The following is a 24,465-nucleotide window of genomic DNA, read 5'->3' on the forward strand; positions in this document are numbered from 1 at the left end:
TGCGCCGTCGAGAAAGTCTCGTCTGTCTCGTCACAGCGCATGTGTCGAATCGAATCGCCCTGCTACTCAATTCTCCTCCTCCCGAACATCAGAGCTTCTCGTTGGCTGCATGTCGACTTGTCGCGAACCAATCAGACTGGCGAGGCCGCTTAGCTGCCATCACGGTAGGTGTGGGTGGGTCGCGGCGGTAAAGATACCCGGGCGACGAGCGGAGAGCGACGCTGGTGCGGGTGGGAGGGTCGATTCGGACGCCTCCGCGCTTTTTTCTCTTTTCTTTTTGCACACCCGCCCTGCGACAAGCGCTACGCACGATGTAAAGGAAGGAGTGCAATTACTTGCAAAGATGGTCAATAGACACTTTGACCGCCGTCAGAGCCGACGATACAATGCTTTCTCTTCCAACGCCTTGCCCTCACATACGCGACAACGAGACAAGACGAGACGAGCGGATCGGTCCCGGGCAAAGCTGGGGTAAATAAGCCCAACAACGCAGACTGAAAGTCAAGTTGCCCTCTCAGTCCCACCCAGGATTGCACGGCTAAAAATAATCCACCGTGGGCTGTATCCTGGTCCATCTACATCGGAAGATTAACGTTTTTGTTTCATCCCTGCCCCGTCAGAGGAACGAGAGCATACACCACCAGTCCACCACCAGGCTTGACTGTGAAGGGAACCTGGGAAAGAAAGAAAGATGGGACAGTCACTACGGTCACTCTCTAAGTGCTATCGCCGAACTCACCTCACCGGCTCTGTGCCGCACATCCAGACCATCCCCATTCGTCGTTCTCAAGTCTCGACAGGAACGCCCATCACTCAGCCTAGACATCCGCTCCCTGATACAACTCATCACCCCGATCAACGTGCAAGGAGATTGGCAGCCGCGATCTGTATTTCGTAGGTAGCTGTTTCCGGAACAAGACTGGCGCATGCGCTGCCGCGACCGGACAAATGCGCGGCCAGATTGTTGCGACAAACGCATGGAGAGCGACTAGTGGTTGCAACCCTACAAGGTCGCTACATCCCGGGAGACACCCGCGCACAGAGAATGTCACCTAGAAATGCGCGGTGCAGTCAAGTGCTGTTGCGTACGGATACCTCAGAAATCGCCTCAAGTCAAAGTCTCCCGCGACTGGTTGTCACGCTGAAGAACGGAGCCAAGGGCCGAGACACGGCTCAAGGCGGACGCAGAAATGGGACTATGCCCTCACTAATCTCACGCCAACTCGACACCATTACCTGCTTGACGAACGACTTGGTGCACTGCCGCGTTTGCTAGCCCAGTTGGCGGCTGCAGATTGCAATCGAACGGGGCTACAATACGAGCCACAGCCAGCCAAGCCTGGTTGTTGACGACGATACCCGACGTTGGCGTCACACATGAGGGCTATGCGACGCTGAGCGTACTTTTTAGACGCGGCGAAGGGAAGTGGGTTCGTACATCGTGAAAGGGAAGAGAAGAGAAGATGTCACTGATCGCGTCAAATGGCATGACACGGGGATCCTATCCTGACAGCTCTATTGGCTACTACACAATGATGATCAACCGCATCCGCCGGCAGTGCTCGCTCTCACCTCACCACTACTACCCCGCGCCGGGGGGTACGAGGCAATTTCACTGATAGCTCGGTTTGGTTGGCGGATGTTCTCACTACTTTCCCGTTCAGAGGGAACCTCCGTCCAATCTGAGTGCTCATCATTGGAAAGGATATTGTTGCACACGGTAATGAAGGTCCTCAACACTCCGAAACAGCCGCTGTACCACCGCTCCATCCCGAGTCAAAACCAACTGCGGCCACTATGACGAGGATGAGACCCCGTTTGACATGGACTACCGCGTGGTCATGTGCTATTTATGAAGACGTGAGCGGATGAAGGGACCAAAGGTTCGACCGGGATTGCATCTGAACCGACGGCGGTCATCCTGCGTCTTATAGCGTTGGCCAGGGTGCTTGGTCCGGACCTGGTGGACCAAGCGACACCTAGGCCTCGGGGTTTCTTTTCTTCACCTTCCTGAACGTATCAAAGCCGTTTCCTGCCAGACTTGAGAAACGTGGGAGACCCTGGCGCCAGTTCTCTGCGGCACGGCACACCTGATGATTCGACCCCGGCCAAACAGCGGTCAAAAAGGGTTACAGCGAGGGTCAAGCTTCGCAAGAGCGACAAGTGGAAACCAGTGTAACGCTATAGGCGGGCAGCGTCTCCGGATGCGCGAGGGGCCTTCTTGGTGAACCGCGACAGTGTCTGACTGTCTGGAACGTTTTGCTCAGGCAACGACAGTCCTTCAAGTTGTACAAATCTTGTGATGGTGGAGTCGAGGTGGCACGCTGACGATTTGACCGGGACGGTGACCACTGACGGCGAGCATGTCAAGTTGACAGGGCTAGCGGATGCAGCCTGGCCGCTGGCGAAATCATGGGCCCGGGTCGTCGCCTTGGTGGGAGTGAGTCCTTGCGTCTTTGGCGAAAGCAGCCGGCGGCTCTTGTCACGGGCAGTCGCTTGTTTCCTGCCCCCAAACTCTGGAGACACTGGAAATGACGACGGCTCACGGCCGCGGCAGAGCGGGGGCCAAAACCACACCTTGCCATGCGCCGGTAGCCTTCAAAAGGGGGGGGGGGGGGGATGGCAGATCCCTCTCCCCCATCACGTGGCAGTGGTTAAGAGACGTAGGTATTATCGAGCACACATGTGTACGTACGTGCACGCTACCTCATCTACCTACCTACGGCGTCAGATACATACAAGACGCAGCTATCATGCATCGTTTAGCCCAATATCGCATCGCGGGGAGGTGGGCGATATGGCCGGTGAGGCCCACGAGATGATGGTGTGTGTCAACCCTTGCAGCCTGGAGACCAATCACCGCGGCACGGAACATAGTTGGTGGCTCTGGTCAAAATGAACTCTCCCTCATGATATTGAGTCTACAGCCACGGATGATGAGCCAAAGGTTGCTGAGAGGAAGGAGATATTTGCCATTCCACCACGGCTTGGAAGGGCAACGGCCTTGGATTCACGGGGGGGGCTCGATTTGCGGATGGAGGCAAGGCGAGCAGGGACGGCGATGGGCACAAGCACGGCGGCATATCCCAGCCCAGGCCCGGCTAGGCCAGGTCGACCTACCGTCAAGCACAGTTCAGTTGAGTTGTACAGCTGGGGCGGCGGGTTGCAGAGGTTGTGGCTCACGCCCCCCTCCCCAAGTCTCCAATGGCCTGTCGACACGCCCCCTCCTTTCTGCATACCATCCCCCCTTGTTCATGCTTCGCCAGGGGACCCAGATGGTGGCCGTAGAAGCGACGACAAACGCAAGTGGTTACTGGCAGCAGTATCGCGCGAGTACTTTGTGGCGGTCGAGTACCCGTGGGAAGCGCCATGCCGCGACCCAATGCTGTTCGTGTCTCCCGGGTTTAGCGACGAGGGACTGGGGTGTCTAGGAGGAATGTATCCGTATGTATGACCCAGGAAAGAGAGGAGAAGATGAAGAGAGGCGATTCTTGCATATTCTGACCAACACTTGCACACACGCAGAGAATAAAGGAGATAAAGGGCGAGCAAGAGGAGGGGGTTCTAAGTGCGGATGCAGCACACAAGGTGGGATTTGGCGGGAGAAGGGAACCGGGATCAAGAAGAAAGTGAGTGAGGCCGCACTCGAGTACTTTTTTGGAAAGATTCTGTGCTTCGTACTCTCTCTGTATCCGTACAGGATACAAAAGTAACGAGGCACCCGCCGAGACCCTCGTCTCGTCCCTGTTACCCCGAGAGGTATTTCTCGTTCCCTTGCAATCTCGGTCGCAGCCCAGCGTGGACGTTGAGTACGGACGACGGACACACAGATACCCTTTTTCTAATTATTCGGCCATTGAAGTTGAGCTTTAGCGAGTGAGCGCGTAACAACGGGAGGAAGGGAAAGAAGAAAAAAAGAAGAGGCTGGCTGGCTCCCGCAGTATCAAGGGTAGCCCTTGGCTCGCCTACAGACTTTCGACAGTGCCGGCTTGTCAACGACTGGTTCTTACCTTGCCTTGCCTTGCTTTCCTTGCCCACCACGACGGCTACGGGGACGAACTAAGGCTGCGGCTACAGATGCCAGACGCTTTTACGGATACATCCTACACTTGGTCGGAGTAGGTGCACTACGAACGGAGTACGGATACGACACAGAGACAGAGCGCGCGAGAGAGAGAAAGAGAGAAAGGGTACAGAGTATCCCGTACCTCGAAGCGATTAGATACCAAGACACGACCACGACCATCCAACCCCCGGCCACCACTTTCACTCGAGGTTCGCTACCACTACCACTTCCACATGATATTAACATATTCCCTACCCTCTGCCGCCCCCCCTTCGTCACACTTTACACTTTCTTGTCATCTCACCCTTTCGCCCATCCCACCCGTCAACATCCGACACCACCAAAACTATTTCTTCCTCACAGTCATAGCCTAACTCATCAGGCAGGGCAGACTCGTTGCACTTTGCATGTCCACTCTCTACACCCCAAAGGCAAACGTCGCGGTATTAGGGAAGGTTCAAGGATCAACACGGACGAATATTCGTACTCACCCAGCATTTCTTGATTAGAACTGGTATTCATACCGGCTTTAGCGGAGTCAGCTGCAATCGGAGTCGTGTTACAGCCCAAGTCATCTCACATCGCCTCGCTGGACGTGGGAAATTGTCTCCTCGCTCTTCAGTGTGTTCGCCCCCCTCCCGAACAGGCGCAGCATAATCGCGCGTCAAGAAACGCTCAAGCGCCGCCAGACAAAGCAGCCATCATCCCTCGACTCGGACAAACCCTTGAGACGGGGAGAAAGGAAGAGACGGGCCTTGAACAATTGGACACAAGGGAAGCGGCAAGAAGCTGGACTAATACTTTATTCGCACCCTTCTTGGTTTTCGTCTTTCTCTTTCTCAACTTGGGGAAAGAGAAGACGAGAGGCGCACGGTACCTTTAAGGAGAACAACGCCGGCGCAGTTTCCCCTTTGGTTCCTTTGATACTCTCTGCTTCTTCGCAGGCGACGTACCGAATCGCAGGCGCGAATATTCATCTGCCTGCTTCCGTCTCATACACACACACGCACACACATACACACACCCATCTCACCACCAACATCATCACCTACGCTCGGTACGGACAATCATCAAAAACTGCCACCAGCACGGCAAATTGCAAGCAAATAGCGGAGCTGATTATCTGCCATAGATCCCAATTTCGACTTTGGCGTCCCCATCATCATCGTCATTGTTATCCCTGGCCGGACGCGACCGCAATACGAACCCCGTCGGTTAAGCCAAGACCACGCATGCGCTGAAAGTGCTTCAAAGCCCGATTTCATCTGGAGCACCTACCTTTTTTTTTCCCCTTCCAAGGCAGACACAACTTCGCATCTACTATCTCCGCATCTCCTCGTGTCGAGTCCAGGCTGTAGCAATCCTGCAGTACCTCCAGCAAGTATTAGCCAGCAGTACTACACAGTACACAACTCTCAACCTATTGTCAAGGCAGCCAGAAGAGCTCCAGACATAATCCCAATTGGGATAGTTCATGAGAGCAACAAAAACGTGAGTGAATCTCTGACGTGTCTGCTTCCCGCTGTTCGCTCCCACTCTTTTTTTCTGCATCTGCGTTTCTTGTCTCCTTCATCTGCCGCCCAAAGACCAAACAAGGCAAGGGCAGAAACTCTCTTGACGGCGTCGAGCATCCGTACAGGCCGGGACGCTGGGTCAGGCTGTTCCCATCCAATTTCTCTCACACATATTCATACACCAAGGGCTGCACAGCCTCAGGTCTCAGCGACATCTTTCTCACCAATTTCTGCCCTTGTTCCACCCCCGGAGCGGACAAGACACCGCTCTCGCTCTCTCGTCCTTGTCGCACGTTCCCAAGACAAGGTACCTTGCCTTTTTTTACTGACGCACGCGCGCACAGCCCAGGCAATCAATTATTTGTCCCACACCCCCCCGCCCACTAAAAAAGAAGGGAAGAAAAAGTCCAAAGCTCAAGCTCCCGCGACCTCCGCGCGCCGCGTACCGAAGCACCAGCGGCGGCAGAAGCAGCAACAGCTCTAGCTCCAGTTCCACCACTACCAGCTGCACCTGTTCTTCGCACCAGTACCTACCAGAACGAAGTACCGCCAGCAAAGAGTGTCATCATTGCGCTTGATACCTCACACTCTTTTTTTCTTCTTTTTTTTTTCTCCCCTCTTTCCCTTTTGTGCAGATCGTTGAAAGGGACCAGGGGGTAACGCGAGGAAAGGAAAGAGAAGAAAACTTTACCCACCCCCACGACAAAGCAACGACTTGGATCTCAACCACACCAGACAAGAAGTCCCCATTTCTTACTCATCCACGTCGACCTCACAGGGAAGCTCTTCTCTCCCAAGAGAGTCTCCAAGTCCGGAAGATATCGAGGCGCCCTCCCTGTCTCAAAAAGCCGTTCACTCGCCTCGGACCTTCAGCCCAACGCTATCCTAGCTGTTGCTGAGTTTCCTACACGGCTCCGTAGCTATTCCAGAGCAACATTCCGCTTGCCTTGGCTCGGCCCGAATCGCTGATTCTGGCTTTCATTGACGCGCGCGAACTCCTGCGCACCCTTTTCATCAACATCATCTCACGGCACATTTCCCCCTCTGCCGGAGCTCCCCGCCGACTCTTCACTTACCACGCGACGGTCATCTGTCAACTTACCTTGTCGCCGGTCGCTTGCTGCATCTGCGCCAGCAATTCTATCAAGGCACAGCTATCGCTTGCTCAGCCAAACGCACCTGCATAGCGACAGAACGACTCTCACCACTCCACGTCCGAGTCGGTGAGGTGCCGTTCTAAACCATGTCAACATTTACTGCCCTCAATGGGGGCTCACCAAAAACATCAGAACCGCCTATCCCGCCCGCCGACGCCAGTAGAGCCCCGTCAGACGAGCGCACCAATGGACAGCCCACCCTTCCTGAGCCCAAATTGACACCCGCCGTAGAGCCCTCCCCAAACCAGAGGGAGCCCTGGGCAGGCCCAAGCCAGGAAAGATCCCCGTATCAAACAGCAAATTACCCCGACGTTGATGGCTCACATAAGAGAAAGCGATCAAGCTCAGTAGAGCTGATGAGGCGAGAGGCTCCCGGGCGTCAGGAAAAGTCCCCTGAGACCGCCTCTCAACCTCACCCACCGGAACCACGTGAGCCATATGGAACGCCCTCGCGCGATCATCGCCCGTACGCTGAGCGCGAGGATTCACGGGAACGGGGTGAGTCATGGTATTCACGCGAGGGAAGAGAAAGGGAAAGAGAGAGGGAGGAGAGGGGTTACTACGACCAGCCTTCTGCAACCTCTACCCAAGGTCAATCTGAGGAACAAATCGGGGAGGCTCTGAGACGCGCCAACCAGATGGATGCGAATGACTACGACAACACCAGCCCTGACGGTGATGATCGATCAATGGCTTATGGTTCTTACACACCTGGTGGATCCCGTGATATGCTTGCGTCCGACAAGGCGAAGAGGAAGCGAAACTTCAGTAACCGAACCAAGACGGGGTGCCTTACATGCCGAAGGAGGAAGAAGAAGTGCGACGAGCAGAAGCCGGAATGTAGGAAACGCCCTGGTTTCTTGTTTTCTTATTTTTCGTTGCGAGTGATGGCGCTGACCCTTTTCCAGGTAGCAACTGCCTTCGTGGAGGCTTTGTCTGTGCAGGATATCCTCCGCAGCGTAATACGGCATGGCAGAAGCCGGATAGCAAGGCCGCCGCCATCCCCTTGGAGTCCAAGGACCCCAGCTACGTCCCACCCGGCGCATATGGCATGCCACAGCAAACTCCTTACGGCAGCCAACCAGCTGTCGGACCAAGACGAGAGGCATTACCTCCCTACCGTGGCCAGCCATTGCGGATAGACCCTCCCCAGGGCCGACCCCTACTGACTGACGACGACCGGCCGACAGCCTCGACGATTCCCAGTGCATCGGTTGCGAGCCCCGAGACCAAGCTATCCGCCATTCCCTACACTCCAGCGAACGCGTTCCCGACGCCGATCAGTGCTCAAGGGCCTCCCCATGCCCCCTTCTCGGAGAGAAAGGATTATCAGCGTGTGCCCCCGTTGCACGACATTAGCAGGACTGTGCCGGAACCGGAGACGCCTCATCCTGGCAACACGCTGCCGCAAATCAACATTCTGCACCCCACGAGGTCGAACAGCCCTATTCCGCAGCCTCCAGCAACTAGCAATGCACAAGTCGCTGCGCAGCTAGCCTTGTCGCACACCCAGTTTTCTTCCAGTCGGTCTAGGACGACGAACAAGGAGGATATGCTTGCCGGCAAGCTCTACTACCCATTCGACAAGGAGCTTGTCCTTGAGCGCGAACGGTGCAGCGCCGCATGTTGGCGATTCAACAACTCAACGAACCCCAACAACGGTGTTTCACCAACGGAGCGAGGCCGCCTGTTCCGTGAGATTTTGCAGCCTCGCGACCCTATCCAGCTACCGCCGACAGTCGCATCGCCGGTGACCAATGTTGGAAGAGTGGGCGAGCACGTTATTGTGGAAGCGCCATTCACTTGCGACTACGGGTACAATATCTCTATTGGAAAGAACGTAGTTGTTGGCCGAAGTTGCACCATCATCGACACCTGCGAGGTCAGGATTGGCGACAACTGCCACATTGGACCGAACGTTAGCATTTACGCAGCAACGCTACCCACCGACCCCAAGAAGCGCCTAGGTAGCAAGGGCCCTCAACTTGGCAAGCCTGTGACCATTGAAGAGGACTGCTTCATTGGCGGAGGAGTCATTATCTTGCCAGGCGTAAGGATTGGGCACGGAAGCACTGTTGGGGCCGGTGCGGTTGTAACCAAGGTATGTTGGACATGAGCTCCCTAATCATGAAACTCTAGTCTAACAAATTCTGCAGGACGTCCCTCCCTTCACCATCGCCGTCGGCAACAACGCCAGAATTATCCGCGGCATTTCCTCCTAATACAGCACTTGGTCTCTGTCTGCTTCCCTGTCTCTTCCTCGCTGCTATGATACCCCCAGCTGCGTTTTATTGTACAAAAGCGTGTGTGTACGTGTGTCAATTTTTTCAAATCTTATTCTTTTTATTCCACATCATTTCATATCATTGTTTCTACGATGGCGAGCCAAGCGCAAGGAGCAAAAGAGGGAACCATTAAAAAGAGCCTGGCGTTTTCTAATACATTGGTTTCCTTGACAAGAAGCAAGCTGGCTGGATGGGGAAACAGGCCCCATGAGTCTAGCTGAGCTAGTTGGAGAAAAAGCACGGGGAGAGGCACTGGTTGTGTGGGGGTTTAACTCTGGTAGCTCTAGACGGAGGCCGGATGGGCGGGCTTACATTGGCAGCAAAAAGCCGTCAGTGCAGGTTCGGCCGGGGGCGGGTTCAAGAGGAGGCAAAAAGGGTTGATGCGTGTGTGTTGTGTGTTTGTATCTTGACGCTGCCCGGGCAACGAGATGCTGGGCCTAAGATCGGTAGCTTTTTTGCATGAGGCAAATGAAGTTGTTGCAAAACGGATGTCAATGATTCGATTCAACCTTGTGCAATGTGATCAAGGCTCATTGGTGCTCATCATGGAAATCCAAACTGCTGTATCCTTCGTGATCCTGCCGCTCCTCACAGACGCGGGCACATGCCGTACCAAAGTAGCCCTATGAGACAGTAGCGTGCAGCGTCAAAATGTTTCAAGCTTGTCAAGAGATCTCTGGCCCCTCCTTTGGGACCCTATATAGATGGGATGACGGGATCACGAAAGAAAACGGTGTGGGAAATAGGGGTCATGGCGCGGTAGAGAGAGAGGGACTGGTCGGATGCGTGCCAGTTCCGATAAACCACATACGCGCAGCAGACGCCGTGCAAGTGATGATGGATGGGAAGTAGGTTAGGTTCGTTAGGTAGGTGTAGTCCTTTTTCTTTTCCAAAGCGCCTTCTCCGTAGTGGCGTGTCGTATCGAAATGTTTCAAGATCTAGGGGTAAAGTACGGCGGTTGGATCGTGCAGGTTCTGCAAAGAGGAAGAGAGAGAGGTTTTGACGATGTAAGATGGGATGATGGGGATCACGGAGCAAAGCAGAGACCAAATTGCCTTCCATCGATGGGGGGGTGCTTAGAGTTAGAGTAGGGTCATGGCGGTAAGATACCTTGAATTGGCGCTACAATACGATAACTCGTTACTCTGTGACTTGAGGAGCAAAGATGCCGGTGGGATTAGTTCCCAGCCTTAGCGGTTGTTTTTGCCTACTTGCGAGGGAAGGGCGTGGTGTGTACGTTGCGTTTCCTACCTAGCTCGGGCCGTGCGTGGAGGGAAGTCTAAGAGACGGGCACCGCCCTTTTGCCCGCATACGGCCCGTGGCGATGGTGAGAAACAGGAGGAGATAGTAGGAGGAGGAGGAGGAGGAGGAGGAGGAGGAGGAATGCAGCGCTAGTGGCGCTAATGATTTCACATTCCAGTAATCGATGAGAAGGAAAATAAAGGTAGGAGAAATGCAATGCAGGCGCGGGCATTGGAGTAGGTGATTCTCGGATCTGGGGTGTGCTCTTGTCGGATAATCTGTATGTGTATGTATGTGTATGTGAGGTTGGAGGTTGGAGATTTTGGGTGCATGTGAACGCGGGTTTGCAGAGGTATGTACGCCAGGCGCTTCGTTCGCGCCTTTGCAAAGAGTGACAGGTCAAGGTGAACATGAAAGCTTGAAATACTGATGCGCATACGGGTCATTGGACGGCATGAGGGCGTTTGACGGATGGCGGAAAACGAAGAGAGAAAGTGTTTGGACGTTTTCCTGTTTTCCGCGGAGGGGCGTGTGTAGAGTGAAGTTGAGGGGATTACAACATGGGCAAGACGATTGACTTTTTGACGGGAGAAGGTCTGTGTCTGTTGTTTTTTTTTGGTTTTTTTTTTTTGGGTGTTCCTGTTCCCATCGGACAGGAACGTGTTTACTTGCGATTCTTACCAGCTCTCACCTGTAGTTGAGCATGTGAGAGGGATGTGGAAGGGAGACACACGCCCTGCTAGAGAATTAACGGACGAGAGCGAGCGAAGCTTTTTGATTCCATCATCGTGGAGGCTCGCTTGAGGAAGGGAGGTTCGTGTGAATGTTTCGGCGTTTAGGAAAAGAAAGTTGGGACGTTTCCGACAGAGTAGAAAGAGAGAGGAGACAAGGGACAGGGCTTTGCCATATCGTAGTACGGAAAACTCCGTAGTGGTAGCAGTTCGTTCCGGTGGATTGATTAACATTTTCTGTAAACTCGACCTAGAGATGCGAGATTTGCCTTGGCTCTGCATGCTCTCACAGCTTAATCGTTCATCGGTAAAGCTTCTCTGAAGCCCGCTCAGACATTCCCCCCCCCCTTTTGTAGACTCAAGTAGAAGGGGGTCGAGGAGGACTAAAGGAAAAGACTTTCCGCGATTTTTTGCCTTTTCCTCACAAAAAGCGAGAGAGAAAGGACGTGCTCGTCGAATGCAGAGCCGCCCGTCCCCTAAAGATTTGATCGATGACACATTGACGTCTATAAATGGCATACAGTCTCGATGTAGAAAAGCCGCATTTCCGACACCTGTGATGGGAGGGTCTAAAAGGGATGTCAATGTATTCGCGGTGGTGTTTATATCGGTTTTCTTGTTCTTTGGTGTTCATGAGACGACGTTGAATAGAAGGTGAAGCTATAGATCGCTTACTTGAGAAGTTGAAGTGCCATACGTGGGGTGCCGGAGATGTAATACTTCCGAAAGGGGAATGTGTAAAATCCGGGGATTATCCCCGACTAACAAGCTCCCCTCCTCCCTTTGAGCGAGGGGATGAAGCCTTCCTTTGACTGTGATGACGATTGCTCGTCTTCTTTTGCTGACTGACATTGGTCACGTTTTCGTAAAACTTGGATCTGTATTGCTCTCACGAATACGACTCCATACTTTTTTGTTCTTTCTCTTCCCCGAAAGACACAGCAGCTAAACTCCGGACACAACTTCATCCCAGATCGGTAATCCATCTCGGACCTCGTCTTACTTCACTATTGCCCAAGCTCACATCTCTATACACCACTCTACGGGTTTCCGCGGGACCAACTCGGCCGATAGGTCTCTCCCCACACACCGACAACCTTATTCGGGGGTGTGTTCCGAAGAAAAGGGGGTAAGGCATTGCAGAGAAAGAAAGAGAGACAGAGTAGATCTGGGTGGTGGTGGGACCCGAGCCGACCCGGCCCGCGCAAAGAACCCAAGGGAACAGAACAATGTCGTCCTCGTCGGACATTGCCCAGTTCACGTCCGTCTTCCGCGCCCAGTCTCTGTCCGACGGCCAGCGCAGGGTGACAAAGCGCAACCGCCAACCCGTCTCGTGCCTCGCCTGCCGCGCGCGCAAGCTGCGATGCGATCGCGCCCTCCCGTGCGGTGCGTGCGTTAGGCGCGGAGACGAGGGGGCATGTAAGTTTGGGCCTGCTGCTTCTGTCTCTGCTTCTGCTCCTGCTTCTGCTCCTGCATCTGCATCTGCATCAACACCATCTACAGTCTCTGCAACTACGCCAGGCGGCGCTAATGCTGGTACCGGTGCCGGTTCTATTACCGTTTCTGGAAGTGCTGCTATTCCTGTCACTTCTGGGGAAAGCATCGGGAATACTCTAAGCTCGAGCACTCGAGGAAACGGGAAGCTAGCCGCTGTAACTTCAGATGGAGCTCGTCATCGTGGTGGGAGTGGCGCGGGACAGCAGCCGCGTCCGGAGGTTCACTTCCGGCTCCGAAAGTTGGAAGACATGGTCCAGGACCTCGTCAGGAGGGGCATGACTTCATCCAAAGACCGCGACCGGAACGGCGCCCAGCCGGCCCCGGCTCCGGCTCCAGGGTCGGGCCCCACCAACCCGACCGGGACCGTCGTCAACACCGTGCCGACGCCGCCGACTGACTCGGAACCACCCCGGAGCGGAAGCAGCACCGGCGGCGACGACTCCCCAGCCCCGATCCCCGTCGACGGAGACGACGCCTACTACGGCGCAACACACTGGACGGCCCTCCTCCACCACATACGCGAAATCAAAACCGCCCTCGAACCAGACCCGACCGTCGGCCCCGAACCGCCCGAAGGCGCCGTCTGCGCCATCGGCCCAGACTTTCTCTTCGGCGCCGTCGTCCCCGTCTCCATGCCTGAGGTTCTCCACAGCCTGCCTCCGCGACAAGACCTCGACAGGCTCCTCGGCGTCTACTTCAACGCCCGCTTCACCGCCGTACCTTTTATCCACGTCGGCCGCTTCCAGCGCGAGTACGACGCCTTCTGGGCCAACCCGGAGGCTACCTCCTGGCTCTGGATCAGCATCCTCTTCTCCATCCTCTCCAACGCCACCGTCATCGTCCGCGGAAAGGGAAACGCCGAAGCACTCGGCCTCAACCCCGCAAAGCTGAAGGAGGCCTCGGCGTACTCGGGCCGCGCGGTTCAGTGCCTCATCAAGGGCAACTACCTCGCCGCGAGACCCTACTCCGTCGAAGCGACCATCCTCATCGCCTACTCCCGCGCCCTTGGCAGCAGGGACATGGACCCGATCCTCTGGAACATGTTCGGCGTCGCCACGCGCCTGGCTCAGCGTCGCGGCTACCACCTCGAGCCCTCGCACCTCTCGGTCCCCATCTCTCCCTTTGACGCCGAGATGCGCCGCCGCGCGTGGTTCTACTGCGAGGCCTTTGATCTCCTGCTCTCCTTCCAGCTCGGCATGCCGGCCATCGTCCACGAGGGCGACAACGACGCCCGCGGGCCCGGGAACCACCCAGACGAGGACTTTGACGAACACACGACGACGATGCCGCCGCCGCGCCCGCCGACGGAGGCTACGCCCGCGCTGTACTACTGCTTCAAGTCCAAACTCTGCCGGATACTACGCCGCGTCATCCGCCACGCCCTATCCCCCGCGCAGCCCGCCTACACCGAGACTCAGGCCCTCAACGAGTCCCTGCACGCCTGGCACGCCTCCCTGCCCGCCGTGCTGCGCGTGCGCCCGATCCGGGAGACGGGTTTCGCGGAGCAAAATTATACCGTGATGCAGCGGCTGATGCTGGAGTTAATGTACAGTAAAGCGCTGTGCGTGCTGCACAGGCGGTATCTTAGCAGGGAAAGGGGCTGTTATAACGGGGACCCGCGGTTCGCTTCGTCGCGGGAGATTTGTAGGGCTGCGGCGCTGCGGGTGTTGGATTTTCATGCCGAGTTTGATCGGGAGGCGAGTCCGGGCGGGAGGTTGTTTGAGGATCGGTATATGTTGAGTAGTTTGACGTTGCATGATTTCATGATTGCTGCCATGGTTGTTTGTTTGGATTTGAATGAGAGTACGGATACGAGGTATGTTTTTTTTTCTTTCCTTTTCATCTTTGGTTCTTAAACCTTCCCCTTCTTCCCCCCGGCCCCCCTCTTCTTGCTTGAAAAGGGGTTCAAGAGATAGGTTACGGAGTAGGGAGGTTTGACTTGTTTGCTAATGACTGAGGAAGTGACGAGGACTACGAACGGAAAATGGACGCTCTCAAAACAGCTAGCGAGATCTGGTCGCGCAGGTCAGACTGCTCCAAGGATGCGAGGCACGCGGCGGCGGTCCTGCGGGCCATGGTCCAGCGGCTTTCGCGCCAGAGGAAAGATGTATCTCGGCACCAGATCGATGATGCCACAAAGATGACGCCGACGGTGACGTCGAGTACGGTTGGTAGTAGTTTCGACGGCATATATCGAGACCCAATCCTGTTTAGCGAGCCGCTGAATCTGAACTCTGGGCTTGGCGATGTCGCTGGCTTGTCTGATCAGGAGCCGGGCCAGAGCCAGGGTCTCGTTGGTGAGGGGGCGTATCGTGGTGATGAGTTTGATTTCATGGCGTTGGATAATGCTTTGAATGATCCTGCGAGTGTGGACTGGGTAAGTTTCGATATGTGCTTCGTTGAGAGTCGTGGTAGAAGAGCTATTAGCTGACGTTTGAGGCAGAGCATGTTGGATCAATACCTGATGCTGGATCGGAATGGGGAACTGGCGATGGACATCTCTCATGATTAAAGCTCCGTTGCCTCGGGCGTCTGATTACGGTGGCGGAAGTAGAAGAGGAGTCAATCGGATAGGAGTAGCGGGTCTAGACACTCTATGTCGGATTGCGAATCAGGAGACTTAGGAGATGGCTCATGCATAAGTTTCTGGTTCATTCTCCAACTCTGGCCGTATAATTAAGGACCGCAGTCTGTCCCCAGAGATATCGGGAAGAAACTAGCAGCCCCACCTGACACTGTTCGTTGCCAACGACATTATACGTCCTGGATCGCCATGGACGGCAGTGTAAGAGCCACCTTGCTGCAATAGAGACAAGTTCTCATGAGCAGTCGGTGTACAGATGCCGGAGCTAGGAGATATGCTCTCACTCTTCTTCCCTTGCCACTGCCTAGCATCTCTTACACGCACTTGGTACATGTTCCTCACGGAATACCCTGTCAGGGGTAGTAAGTACCTAATCGCGATGTAGCTGTGTTGGAAGAAGCTCTTGGGCGGTTTTCGATTCTATAATAACTTGGTTCCACTCTGTTTCCTCATTCTCATGGCTGACCCCGCCGCGCCTGACCCTGACGAGGCAGAGGCAGCCCGAGACATGCTCTGCCTAGCGGAACCGTAAGTAGAGGTCTGCCATAGACGTATTTGTAGTGGGCGATTTATATCTGGTCTATGAGAGAGAAGGGCCTTACTTTATAAGCACGGGACATCCCCACATAGCAGGTCCCGAGTACTCTCTCTCAATTAAACACCAAAAACAAGTTTCACTCTCGAGAGGTAATTCGGTCGGACCTTACCTTGTATGCCATAGCATAGAAGACCTAGCGGCAACTTACTACTACCAATACCGATATTTCACTCAGCCATTCACGGCGCAGTTCGAGCCAGTTTCTTAGTGGGCGATGCCCGATGGGAGACTCTGCTTAATATGCCGGGAGTAATAAGGTAGAAAAATAAATAAATATGCCGGGAGCCTATAAACTTCGGGACCTGGGATAGCTCCTTTGTGGAACTCAATGTCACAGCAGAAAGTGTACTTGAAGTTCTGCATTCCATCGCTAGCTTGGAAATGATTAAATCTAGAACAAGAACTGCCCATCAAAATCTCTTACACGCACTCAACACGTACTCCTCCCAGGATATCCCACCAGGTGTAGGTGCTAGACTAAGATGAAGCTGCTTCGGAGGAAGCTCTTGGACCCTTTAACTTCGTGATGGGCTGGTCACTGTTTGCTCAATTTAATCTAAACTCACATCAGCACAATGCAGACAATCTGAGTCGCATAAGTGGTGAAGAATATCTTTCTGAGCCGGGAGAGGGCCTGCTTTTATCGGTACTACAATGACCAGATATCGGTTGCGAGTTCTCCTCTGACTGTGGATGAGGGTTAAACCGTCCAATTCATCATGTACACAAGTACGACGGCTTTCCCTCTGAAGAGACGTACGGGCATACCAAGCTGACAGAACACGTGAGTAAAGCCGCCTCGGTGTTTCCGCAAAGCCGAGTCAATCATTCAACGATCGTAGCCTATATATCATTTTGAAAGGGGGCGAACACATCATCTATTATCGTCACCCTTCCTCTCTCAGACACATCTATAACGCTCACATTACTCGCCCGGCCCCGGGTCTATCATGACCATTCAAGTACCTTATTCTTTTCTAGCCTAAATCCTATATCGATTTAACTGATGTTGAAACATGCAACTAGATAATAGTCATGCCCCCCAAAGTTCACCATCCTCCGGATTCCGCATGTAACTTATATGGTGACTTGGTGACATCGCCAACAGCAATGCCTACCTATGCAAGAAAAAGACGACCATTCCAAGTTTGCGTTCGTCAAGTAGTGTAACTTTACGAGTTCATGTTCCTTATCAATGAATATGCAAGGCAAGCAAGTCTGCTGCTGTTGCTGCAGCGTGAAACCTAGTGATTTACACTAAATCATCGTGTCATGTCACACGGGCAGGCCGTGGAAAGTGTCCCAAATCGTGAAGACGTCAAGGTCAGGCTCGGCGTCTCCAATATCAAAACAACCGACGAACGATGGCATGCCACGTCAGGAAACAGCATAGGTCAAGAAAAGGTGTGGTGTAAAGTTTCATGTCCATTGTATCCCTCTCTCTCTTCTGTCTGTCTATCAGCCTCCACACAACTCTCCCCGAAACATCTCTCTCAACTGCCGTCTCGTAGTCACCAACCCTCTCCCCAACAGCGCAGTCGCCTCAAGCTGTGCCGGACACGGCGAGCCCTATTATCAACTTTAACGAAAACGTGCGGCAGACCCTGACCCAATGCTTAAAAACCCCTGCAACCGCCATGCGCCGTGCTGCGCTGTACATTATCAAGTTGTATGTTTTTTGTTTCTCTCCTTAGAAACAGAAAGTTCTTAGTTAAAGAAGGTCCCCATTCCCGAGGTGAGATTTCCATGCCAGTGATTTTATGATGCCCCGACGGCCTCCAAAAGAAAGGACGTCGAAGCACAGATGAAGAGAAAACCAGAAAGAAAGGCTAGTGTGTTCGTCATTATCCCGGAATAGCCAGTGTGTGCGCTGGATGCTACTCCGTGGTCGTCATGCGGGAAAAAAGTGTAGCTCAGAGGATGAATGAGTTTTCGTCGGAAGAGATGAAGAGTGACGGACAAAGGGGATTGGTGGGTGGTGAAGTAGTCGTCAACCAGGTGTGGCCGCCTGATTTCCCTCAAACATCGATCCGGCATCTGGCTGGGTGTGTCCAGTGGGCATTTATATAGTGGTGAAGTGTAGTCTTAGCCGTCCTTTTGGCAACACGAACATAAACAGAAGCCAAGATTCTAGCCTGTAGAGGTGTTAACTGACACGGTCCGACGATGAGTGAGAGACAGAGGGATACATACCACAGCAAAGCACCTTCATGAACTTTTGGAAGCCTGTGGGCTGGGGCTCAGTAGGACGGCCATTAGGAGGGGCCGGCTGCTGGTTCATCGGTGTCTGTTGAGGAACGTTCTGGGGGAGGTTGCGGTTGCTGTTCTGAAACTGGGCCTGAGTTGAGCCGGTGGGGGTGGCCATGTCCCGAAGACCCCCGACTCCGGAGCCCCGTTGCGCGTTCAAGGCGCCGGGGGCGTTTGGTTGACCTCTCGACTTCGCCATCTGCTTGATCGGAGAAGGAGGCGGGGGTTGCGCGGCGTTTAAACGGCCGACTGTCAGGTTGTTGGGGTTGTTGGGGTTTGCAGCACCGCCCCGATGGCCGCTGTGAAGCTCCATCTGGGACGGGCCGGGTCGAGCATTTGGGTTGTGCAAATATCCGGGGTTGTGTCCCTTCATGGCATCCCATCCCTTGCCGTTGTCCTTGGAAATCTTCATCCAGTCGTACTCACCGTCCTCGACCTCACCGGTGTTCTTCAGGGCCTGAGTGAAGAGCTCGCGGAGGTAGTCGTAGTCGGGGGTGTCCTCAAAACCGAGATTCCGTACGTAGGTCAAGTACTTGTTGAACTCATCGGGGAATCCTTCGCAGAGGTCCTTGATAGGGGTGGTCTGCTTCTTCTCACCAATCTTCTCGTATTTCTGCTTGTTTGTTGCAGCCTTCAGACCTTGCCAGGGAAGACCGCCGCGAAGGAAGTACATGAAGACGTGGCCAAGAGCCTCGAGATCGTCGCGGCGGGATTGTTCGCGGCCGAGATGGGTGTTGATACTCATGTATCGGGCGGTACCGGACAGCGACTTTCGCTCTCTGTAAGGTATGTGCTGCTTCGTCTTGGGGTCGCGGTACTGCTTGGCCATGCCGAAATCGACGACGTGAATCACGTTGGCCGCTTTGGTGCCTGGTCTTCCAATCAGGAAGTTGTCGGGCTTGATGTCACGGTAGATGAGGTTCTTCTCGTGAATAGTTTGCACTCTCGACAGCTGTATCAAGGGTTAGTCGGTTGATGTCACGATCGGGTTAGTTTCACTCACCATCTGCTTGGCAACCATGACGACGGTCTTGATGGTGAACCTTCGGCCGCAGTGGTCGAACAGGTCCTCGAGGGAGGGACCGAGGAGGTCGATCACGAGGATGTTGTGCAGACCCTCCTGTCCAAAGTAGTAGACGTTGGGAATGCCGGCTTCAAAACATAGTTAGTAATGCTTTCGAGAGAGAGATTGTAAATTGGACATACGGCATCCAACGAGAATCTTGTACGTCCGGTACTCATCTCGCAATTGAGGGGCGTCGCTTTTACGCGGCTCCTACGATGAGAAGTAATATTAGCATGATGCTGCAGCGGTGATGGGTGACCGCGACGCCCTTGAACGACGCGGTACCCGATTGAGTGAAGTCGGCGACATACGAATTTGATGGCGACCTGTTGGTTATTCAGGAGGTTGGTGCCCTCGAAAATGACGCCGAAAGAACCCTCTCCAATCTTCTTTCCCACGCGATAGTGCACGCCGACGACGTTGCTCGATGAGGAAGCCATTGCGTCGAAGGCCTACGTCCTATTACGGACCGTAGAGTCGGGGCAAAGGCTGGGCCTGGATGCTCGGTTCAATCGTGTCGGGTGTCGGTCGAGGCGGTCTGATGTAGTCGGTCGGGATTGTTGTATGAAGGTTGGAAAAAAAATGGACGATATGTCTAAAAGGATGATGAGGGTCGCAGGTCAGCTAGCTGCTCGTTATCCCGATGCCCATTTGAGCTGACTGGTTTCGGGAGGCGAAATCAGGCCGAGAGGACGGGAAGGGGGTGGTTGCGTGGTTGTGGTTGCTTGGGAGAGGATTTCAGGAAAGGGAAAGGATAGATGGGGGAGGACTGGGAGAGAATGGATGGAAATTTGGGGCAGGTGGACGGATGGCAGCCGCAGACGAGTGATTACAGTGGGTAATCCGCCCCCCCGGACCACATGCACTGCACGGGGAGTGCGAGGAAGCTGGCGGGAAAAGGATGGGCTGGACCGGGCCTAGGCTTGGGCTTGGGGCTTCCCAGGGCTGTTACTGGCAGGTAGCCGCTGGGTACGGATGGAGGTGGTAACTGGTTGAGAAGGAACTTGAGTGGTGCCGGGAGCCTGGAGGTGCAGTGCAGATGGAGCGAAGAAGGGGTACTCTGCAGAAAAGAAATAAAAATAAAATAGAAACATTGAGGTGAGAGGAGTTGGTGGTGTCGTGGTGGTGCTGTACACAGTACAGGCATGTTGCTGCTGTTGTGCTGTGCAGCCAGCGCCCAGCGAAATTGTTGGCTCGGTGCCGGGCCGGGCTCTCTCTCTCTTTCAGACACACACACACACCGCGGTAGGTACACACACGCACGCGCGCCCAACACACGAATCGTCTAGCCTTGGCCTGAGGCCGAAGCTGAAGGTAACCAAAGAGAAAGAGAAGAGGGGACGGGAGAATGAGGGTACGGACACAGGCGGTGATGGCCCAGGCAAGGGTGCATTGTGCAATGTGCAGGGGACGACAATTCGATCGGGTGTTGCTTGTGCTGAGGCGTCCCATCCGTTCGTTGGATGCCGCCTTGTGCTGTGCAGCAGCGGGCGGGTGGACTCGCTCATCACAGCCTCCCCGTTTCTTGCTTACCTAGGGTCTAATTGTTTCTGTTTCTGCCTTTTTAGCTGAGGTCGACCAATTCTTGTCCTGCTCTTTCCGCAGGCTCTCTCCTCGGTGCTGCTGACTTGATTTTGTCGTCGTGGGCAGACCGGCTAGTCTGACGCTTTAATTCGTCTGTTGTTATTGTTGGAATGTATTGTCTCGGGGGCGACAACAGGGAGGCGGTGCGAAGGCTGAGTCGTATCTCGCCGTTGTCGGGTTGTGCCGGTGAATCGTCTCCGATCGAGGCTTGTCGAGGCGAAGAGGAGCGCGACTGGAAGGAGGGGAGGAAAAGGGAAGAAGAGAGGGAGGAGAAAAAAAGAGAAAAGAGAGGGAGGGATAGATCCAGAAAGGTGAGATGCCACTACTCCGTATTGACGGTGTCGTCAACGGTCCGGGTGAAATTACAAGCGACGCCTCAACCTCTCGATAACTGAACCTGCCTTGCTACGCTCACCGTGGCCCACACTTCACTTTCAATGAGCGATGGGGGGTCAGATCAGTTCTGGGCTCAAGGTCCAGGTCCCAAGTCCAGTTTCCAGGATTGGTAAAGTGAGCAACAGCCGTCGGGGGGGGAAGCGAGAAGAGGAGAGCCACGAACGACGAACGTGTGGGCGGCTGTCTGTCGAGGGGGGGGGGAGGGAATGGATCTAATGTCTAATTTCAACGGACGAGGGGGCCGGCGCTGAATAGTACGGTGAGTGGAAGAGCACTTTGGGAATATTGGGACGACTCGGAGAAGATTGGAAGGATGGAGGATTTGGGAGCACAAACACAAACCGGCTTTTAGGCCTGACCAACGCTTCGCGACAACATAATAACCACCATCAAACGCAGGACAAGCTGTTCAGCCCGGGATTGGTTTGCGTTGAAAATGGCATAAGAGCTGTACGGCCGCCCCGAGCTGCCTCCCGGTCTCCCTCCGGCATGTCTTGTATCTGTTCCGTACAGAATGGTGAGAGGTTACGGATAGAAATAAGGTATCTACCGCAGTATGTAGGTGTACAACGATACGTACCTGGATAAGTTTGAAGATTACTTGGATAAGCACCTAATAAGGTAGGCAGGGAAAGCATTGAGCAACCGGCCCTGACCTGACGGCCTTATGCTAAGGTACCTGGCCGGCTTGAGCATGGTGAACGGACACCGACAGTCGACACCAACAAGAAAATAAAGCACAGACCAGCCGATGGCAATGGCGTGTCACCTTCCAGGCTTGAAGGTTCACAAAGGAGAAGATACCAACTAGTGCCTGATTACTGAGGTTCTAGACGCAAAGATACGTACCGTCTTCGACACTTTGAATCCACAAAAAAACCAAAGAGTACCTCCAAAGATACTTGTCGGAGAGGGAAGGTACCTTGTCTACCTTAGGTTACCGACAACTCTGGCGGAGCAACCTGACCACTGGTAGTGGATTTCCCTCTGCCAAGGCCAAGGGCAAGAACGGCCTAGTAGGCCGGTACCTGTCGTCAACCCAATCTCCAACCAATTTCCCATGTACCGGAGTCGACTTCTGCTTTGGGGCGTCTACCGTCTGCTACAGCCTACACCTTGACCGTTCCGCCCCTCTCTCTCAGTTGGCTCCAATTTGCAGTACGATCTTCCCTTCTCACTCTCACCCAACTCCTCGCTCGACGTTACTTTTACTCCGCTCAACGTTGCCGTCCGTATCCTCTTTTTACGATCTATATGACCTTGCTGGAGAATCCACGCCGTATTCGTCTCTTCTCGTCTCGTCTCGTCTCGTCCCAATCTCGAATCAAAACGACCTCCTTTTCTTTGCACTTCAGAATAGGAGATTCGAACTATTACGGAACTCCGGCGCCCGCCCTCTGCATCCATCCTCATCTGAAATCCAGCCACCCGTGGCCCGTCGTCTGTTTGCCAGGCATCCGTACGGATAGTTCTCTATCTACGGGCCCCCGCCAGTCGCTCTCAGTCTCTGTGCTGTGCCGTGCCGTGCCGTGCCATAGGTATTCTACGGGCGAACGACCACGGGAGAGAGACACTGAAGTCTGACGCTGCACCGCGGGCAAGGGTCATGGCAGACACCAACGGATAGCCCGTCCAACGATACGCCAGGGGAAACGGGGACACACGTTCGCGCCTATCTCGTCCAGGATGGTGCATGTTCCTTTGCCCGTAAGCATTGCGGCAATCCCAAGCCAAGCCAAGCCCAAACAGCAGCGGAAAGCCGCGCTAGAAACGACCCTAGAAAATATACGGCGTGTGCCCTGTGCGGGGATCGAGGTCCGCTGACGGCCTAGTCTGCGTCCGCCGCATATCTCGCTTTGTCCCCGTGGACGACGAATTTCATATCCTAGCCGCAACAGGCCTTGCCCTTCACCTTCCATCGGCCGACGACCCCTTTCAAGGGAGCCTGGAAACCTCAAAACAAGGGGCAACGGCCAGTCTGAGATATGTCTGACTGGGAGACGACGGATATGGCTCCTCGGCCGTTGACGTCCAACTCACAGTGTCGCCTTTGTCTACGGAAGTGCATCAGGCGAAGACCCCCGACACCCTGAATCGTGTTGGATCCCACATTCCAGACATCCAAACGTTGACATCGGTTGCTTGTCGGCAATGGAGGGTGTCCTTCAAGAAAAGATTTCCAAGACTTGTCGATACTTGTCACTATTCCCACGGGGCATCTTGACGATGACACAAGGCGGTCCCCTTCTCATAGCAGTCACTTTACTCTTGGCGGTTGACATTGTTCGCTCGACATGTTCGCGCGTCCCACATGGCATGAATGTGTATTTCCCTGCAAACCATCACAATTACCCTTTCAATCCAGCGAAAATTCACATCCTCGGCAAAGGCATAACAGCATAAACTGTGGCCCAAGCACCATGCCGCTAGCCCAGTCAGAACACCCAATGGCACGCCATTAGTCGCCTGTTCAACGCAGAAGAAGAAAAAGGCTCGAGAAGGTTGAAAAATGGAGGATCACCAACACGAACCCACGCGTATGCACCCGTTGCAGGTGCTGAAGGCGCCGCTGTCCAATGGCTTTTCTTCCTGCAGCAGAACCTTGCCCGTACCGGCTTGGACCTGCAGCGGCGCTACAGTCCGGCTCGTTTTGTCCCCCACCGCCGCGATGCCGCCCGAGATGCGGTGAAAGACCGCCCCGCCCCGTTCCATGTGTGAGTTCCCCATAGCGTCGTCAACCAACAAATGCCTCCTCATGGCTGGAATACCGCTTAGGCTTGCCATTCGATACGGACTGCCTCTACCCTGGCGATGGGGGTTCTCTTCTGCCCTCTCAACGCTACCTGTCGTGCCCATCATCCGATGTCTACGCTATCTACTCCCGAGTCCCATCACCACTCGACAGGCGTGGCTCACCCACCAGCCAACCATCCGCGCTCCCTCCGCCTTACGGTTTCACTTTTCTCCCGCCCATCCCCGTCAGCTGGCCCTCCCACCCACCAGACATATTCTCCAACGTTCAAATGAAACGCTGACCCATCTAGCACTCCTCCAAGTCTCAACCGCGAACAGGCCTCCCCGCGTTCATCTTGGGCCCGTCGTCCAATGAATAAATCCTATCAGGCCGTCTAAACCACACCGTAGCTCTCGTCTAACTCGTCACAGTCACAGGGCAGACGCACTCACTAACACTAACAAACCCGTTCGAATACACGTTGGACCCGACGGCGTTTCCGCTTCTATGGTGATTATCTTTTCGTTTCGACTCGGCGAGTCGAAGCTGACAGTCTCACTGAACCCAGAGTCACGGCTAGTCAGCCAGCACTTACATGGCGAATCAGATTCTCGAGACGCCTTAGAGTTCGCAAGTCATGTCTCAAGACAAAGGCCCGCCTCTGTAAGCAATGCTAGGATGCGTGGCTCGCTCTCCTCGGCACGCTGTGGCTTGCGCACTCCATGTGAATGACGTTGGGGGCTCTTTTCGTTGCTGGGCGCCTT

At 54.4% G+C, this 24,465-nt stretch overlaps 3 protein-coding genes across 3 annotated transcripts; 2 read left to right on the forward strand and 1 right to left on the reverse strand.

Moving 5' to 3' along the window:
• The first annotated feature begins 7,581 nt into the window (after positions 1–7,581).
• BDP55DRAFT_29967 (trimeric LpxA-like protein) lies at positions 7,582–9,151 on the forward strand. Its single transcript, XM_060566618.1, has one exon. The coding sequence runs from the start codon at positions 7,789–7,791 to the stop codon at positions 8,851–8,853; it is 1,065 nt and encodes a 354-aa protein (XP_060432474.1). The 5' UTR covers positions 7,582–7,788; the 3' UTR covers positions 8,854–9,151.
• A 3,073-nt stretch (positions 9,152–12,224) lies between these two features.
• On the forward strand, positions 12,225–15,004 carry BDP55DRAFT_726164 (uncharacterized protein; the record flags this gene model as incomplete). Its single annotated transcript, XM_060579106.1, has 3 exons — positions 12,225–14,308; positions 14,455–14,869; positions 14,936–15,004. 3 exons carry the CDS (start codon positions 12,225–12,227, stop codon positions 15,002–15,004), a joined length of 2,568 nt encoding a protein of 855 aa, XP_060432475.1.
• A 2,800-nt stretch (positions 15,005–17,804) lies between these two features.
• On the reverse strand, positions 17,805–19,427 carry BDP55DRAFT_629338 (kinase-like domain-containing protein; the record flags this gene model as incomplete). The annotated part of the gene is made up of 5 exons (XM_060572007.1): positions 17,805–17,809; positions 17,868–18,873; positions 18,925–19,073; positions 19,128–19,197; positions 19,299–19,427. The coding sequence occupies 5 exons, from the start codon at positions 19,425–19,427 to the stop codon at positions 17,805–17,807; spliced, it is 1,359 nt and encodes a 452-aa protein (XP_060432476.1).
• Between the last annotated feature and the right edge of the window lie 5,038 nt (positions 19,428–24,465).

The sequence above is a fragment of the Colletotrichum godetiae genome (assembly GCF_030913485.1).
Source record: "Colletotrichum godetiae strain CBS 193.32 chromosome Unknown BDP55scaffold_10, whole genome shotgun sequence".
Lineage (NCBI taxonomy): Eukaryota > Fungi > Ascomycota > Sordariomycetes > Glomerellales > Glomerellaceae > Colletotrichum > Colletotrichum godetiae.

Excerpts from the sequence above, each read along its gene's own strand:
- BDP55DRAFT_29967 (XM_060566618.1), top strand. The coding sequence starts at position 7,789 with ATGCCACAGCAAACTCCTTACGGCAGCCAACCAGCTGTCGGACCAAGA.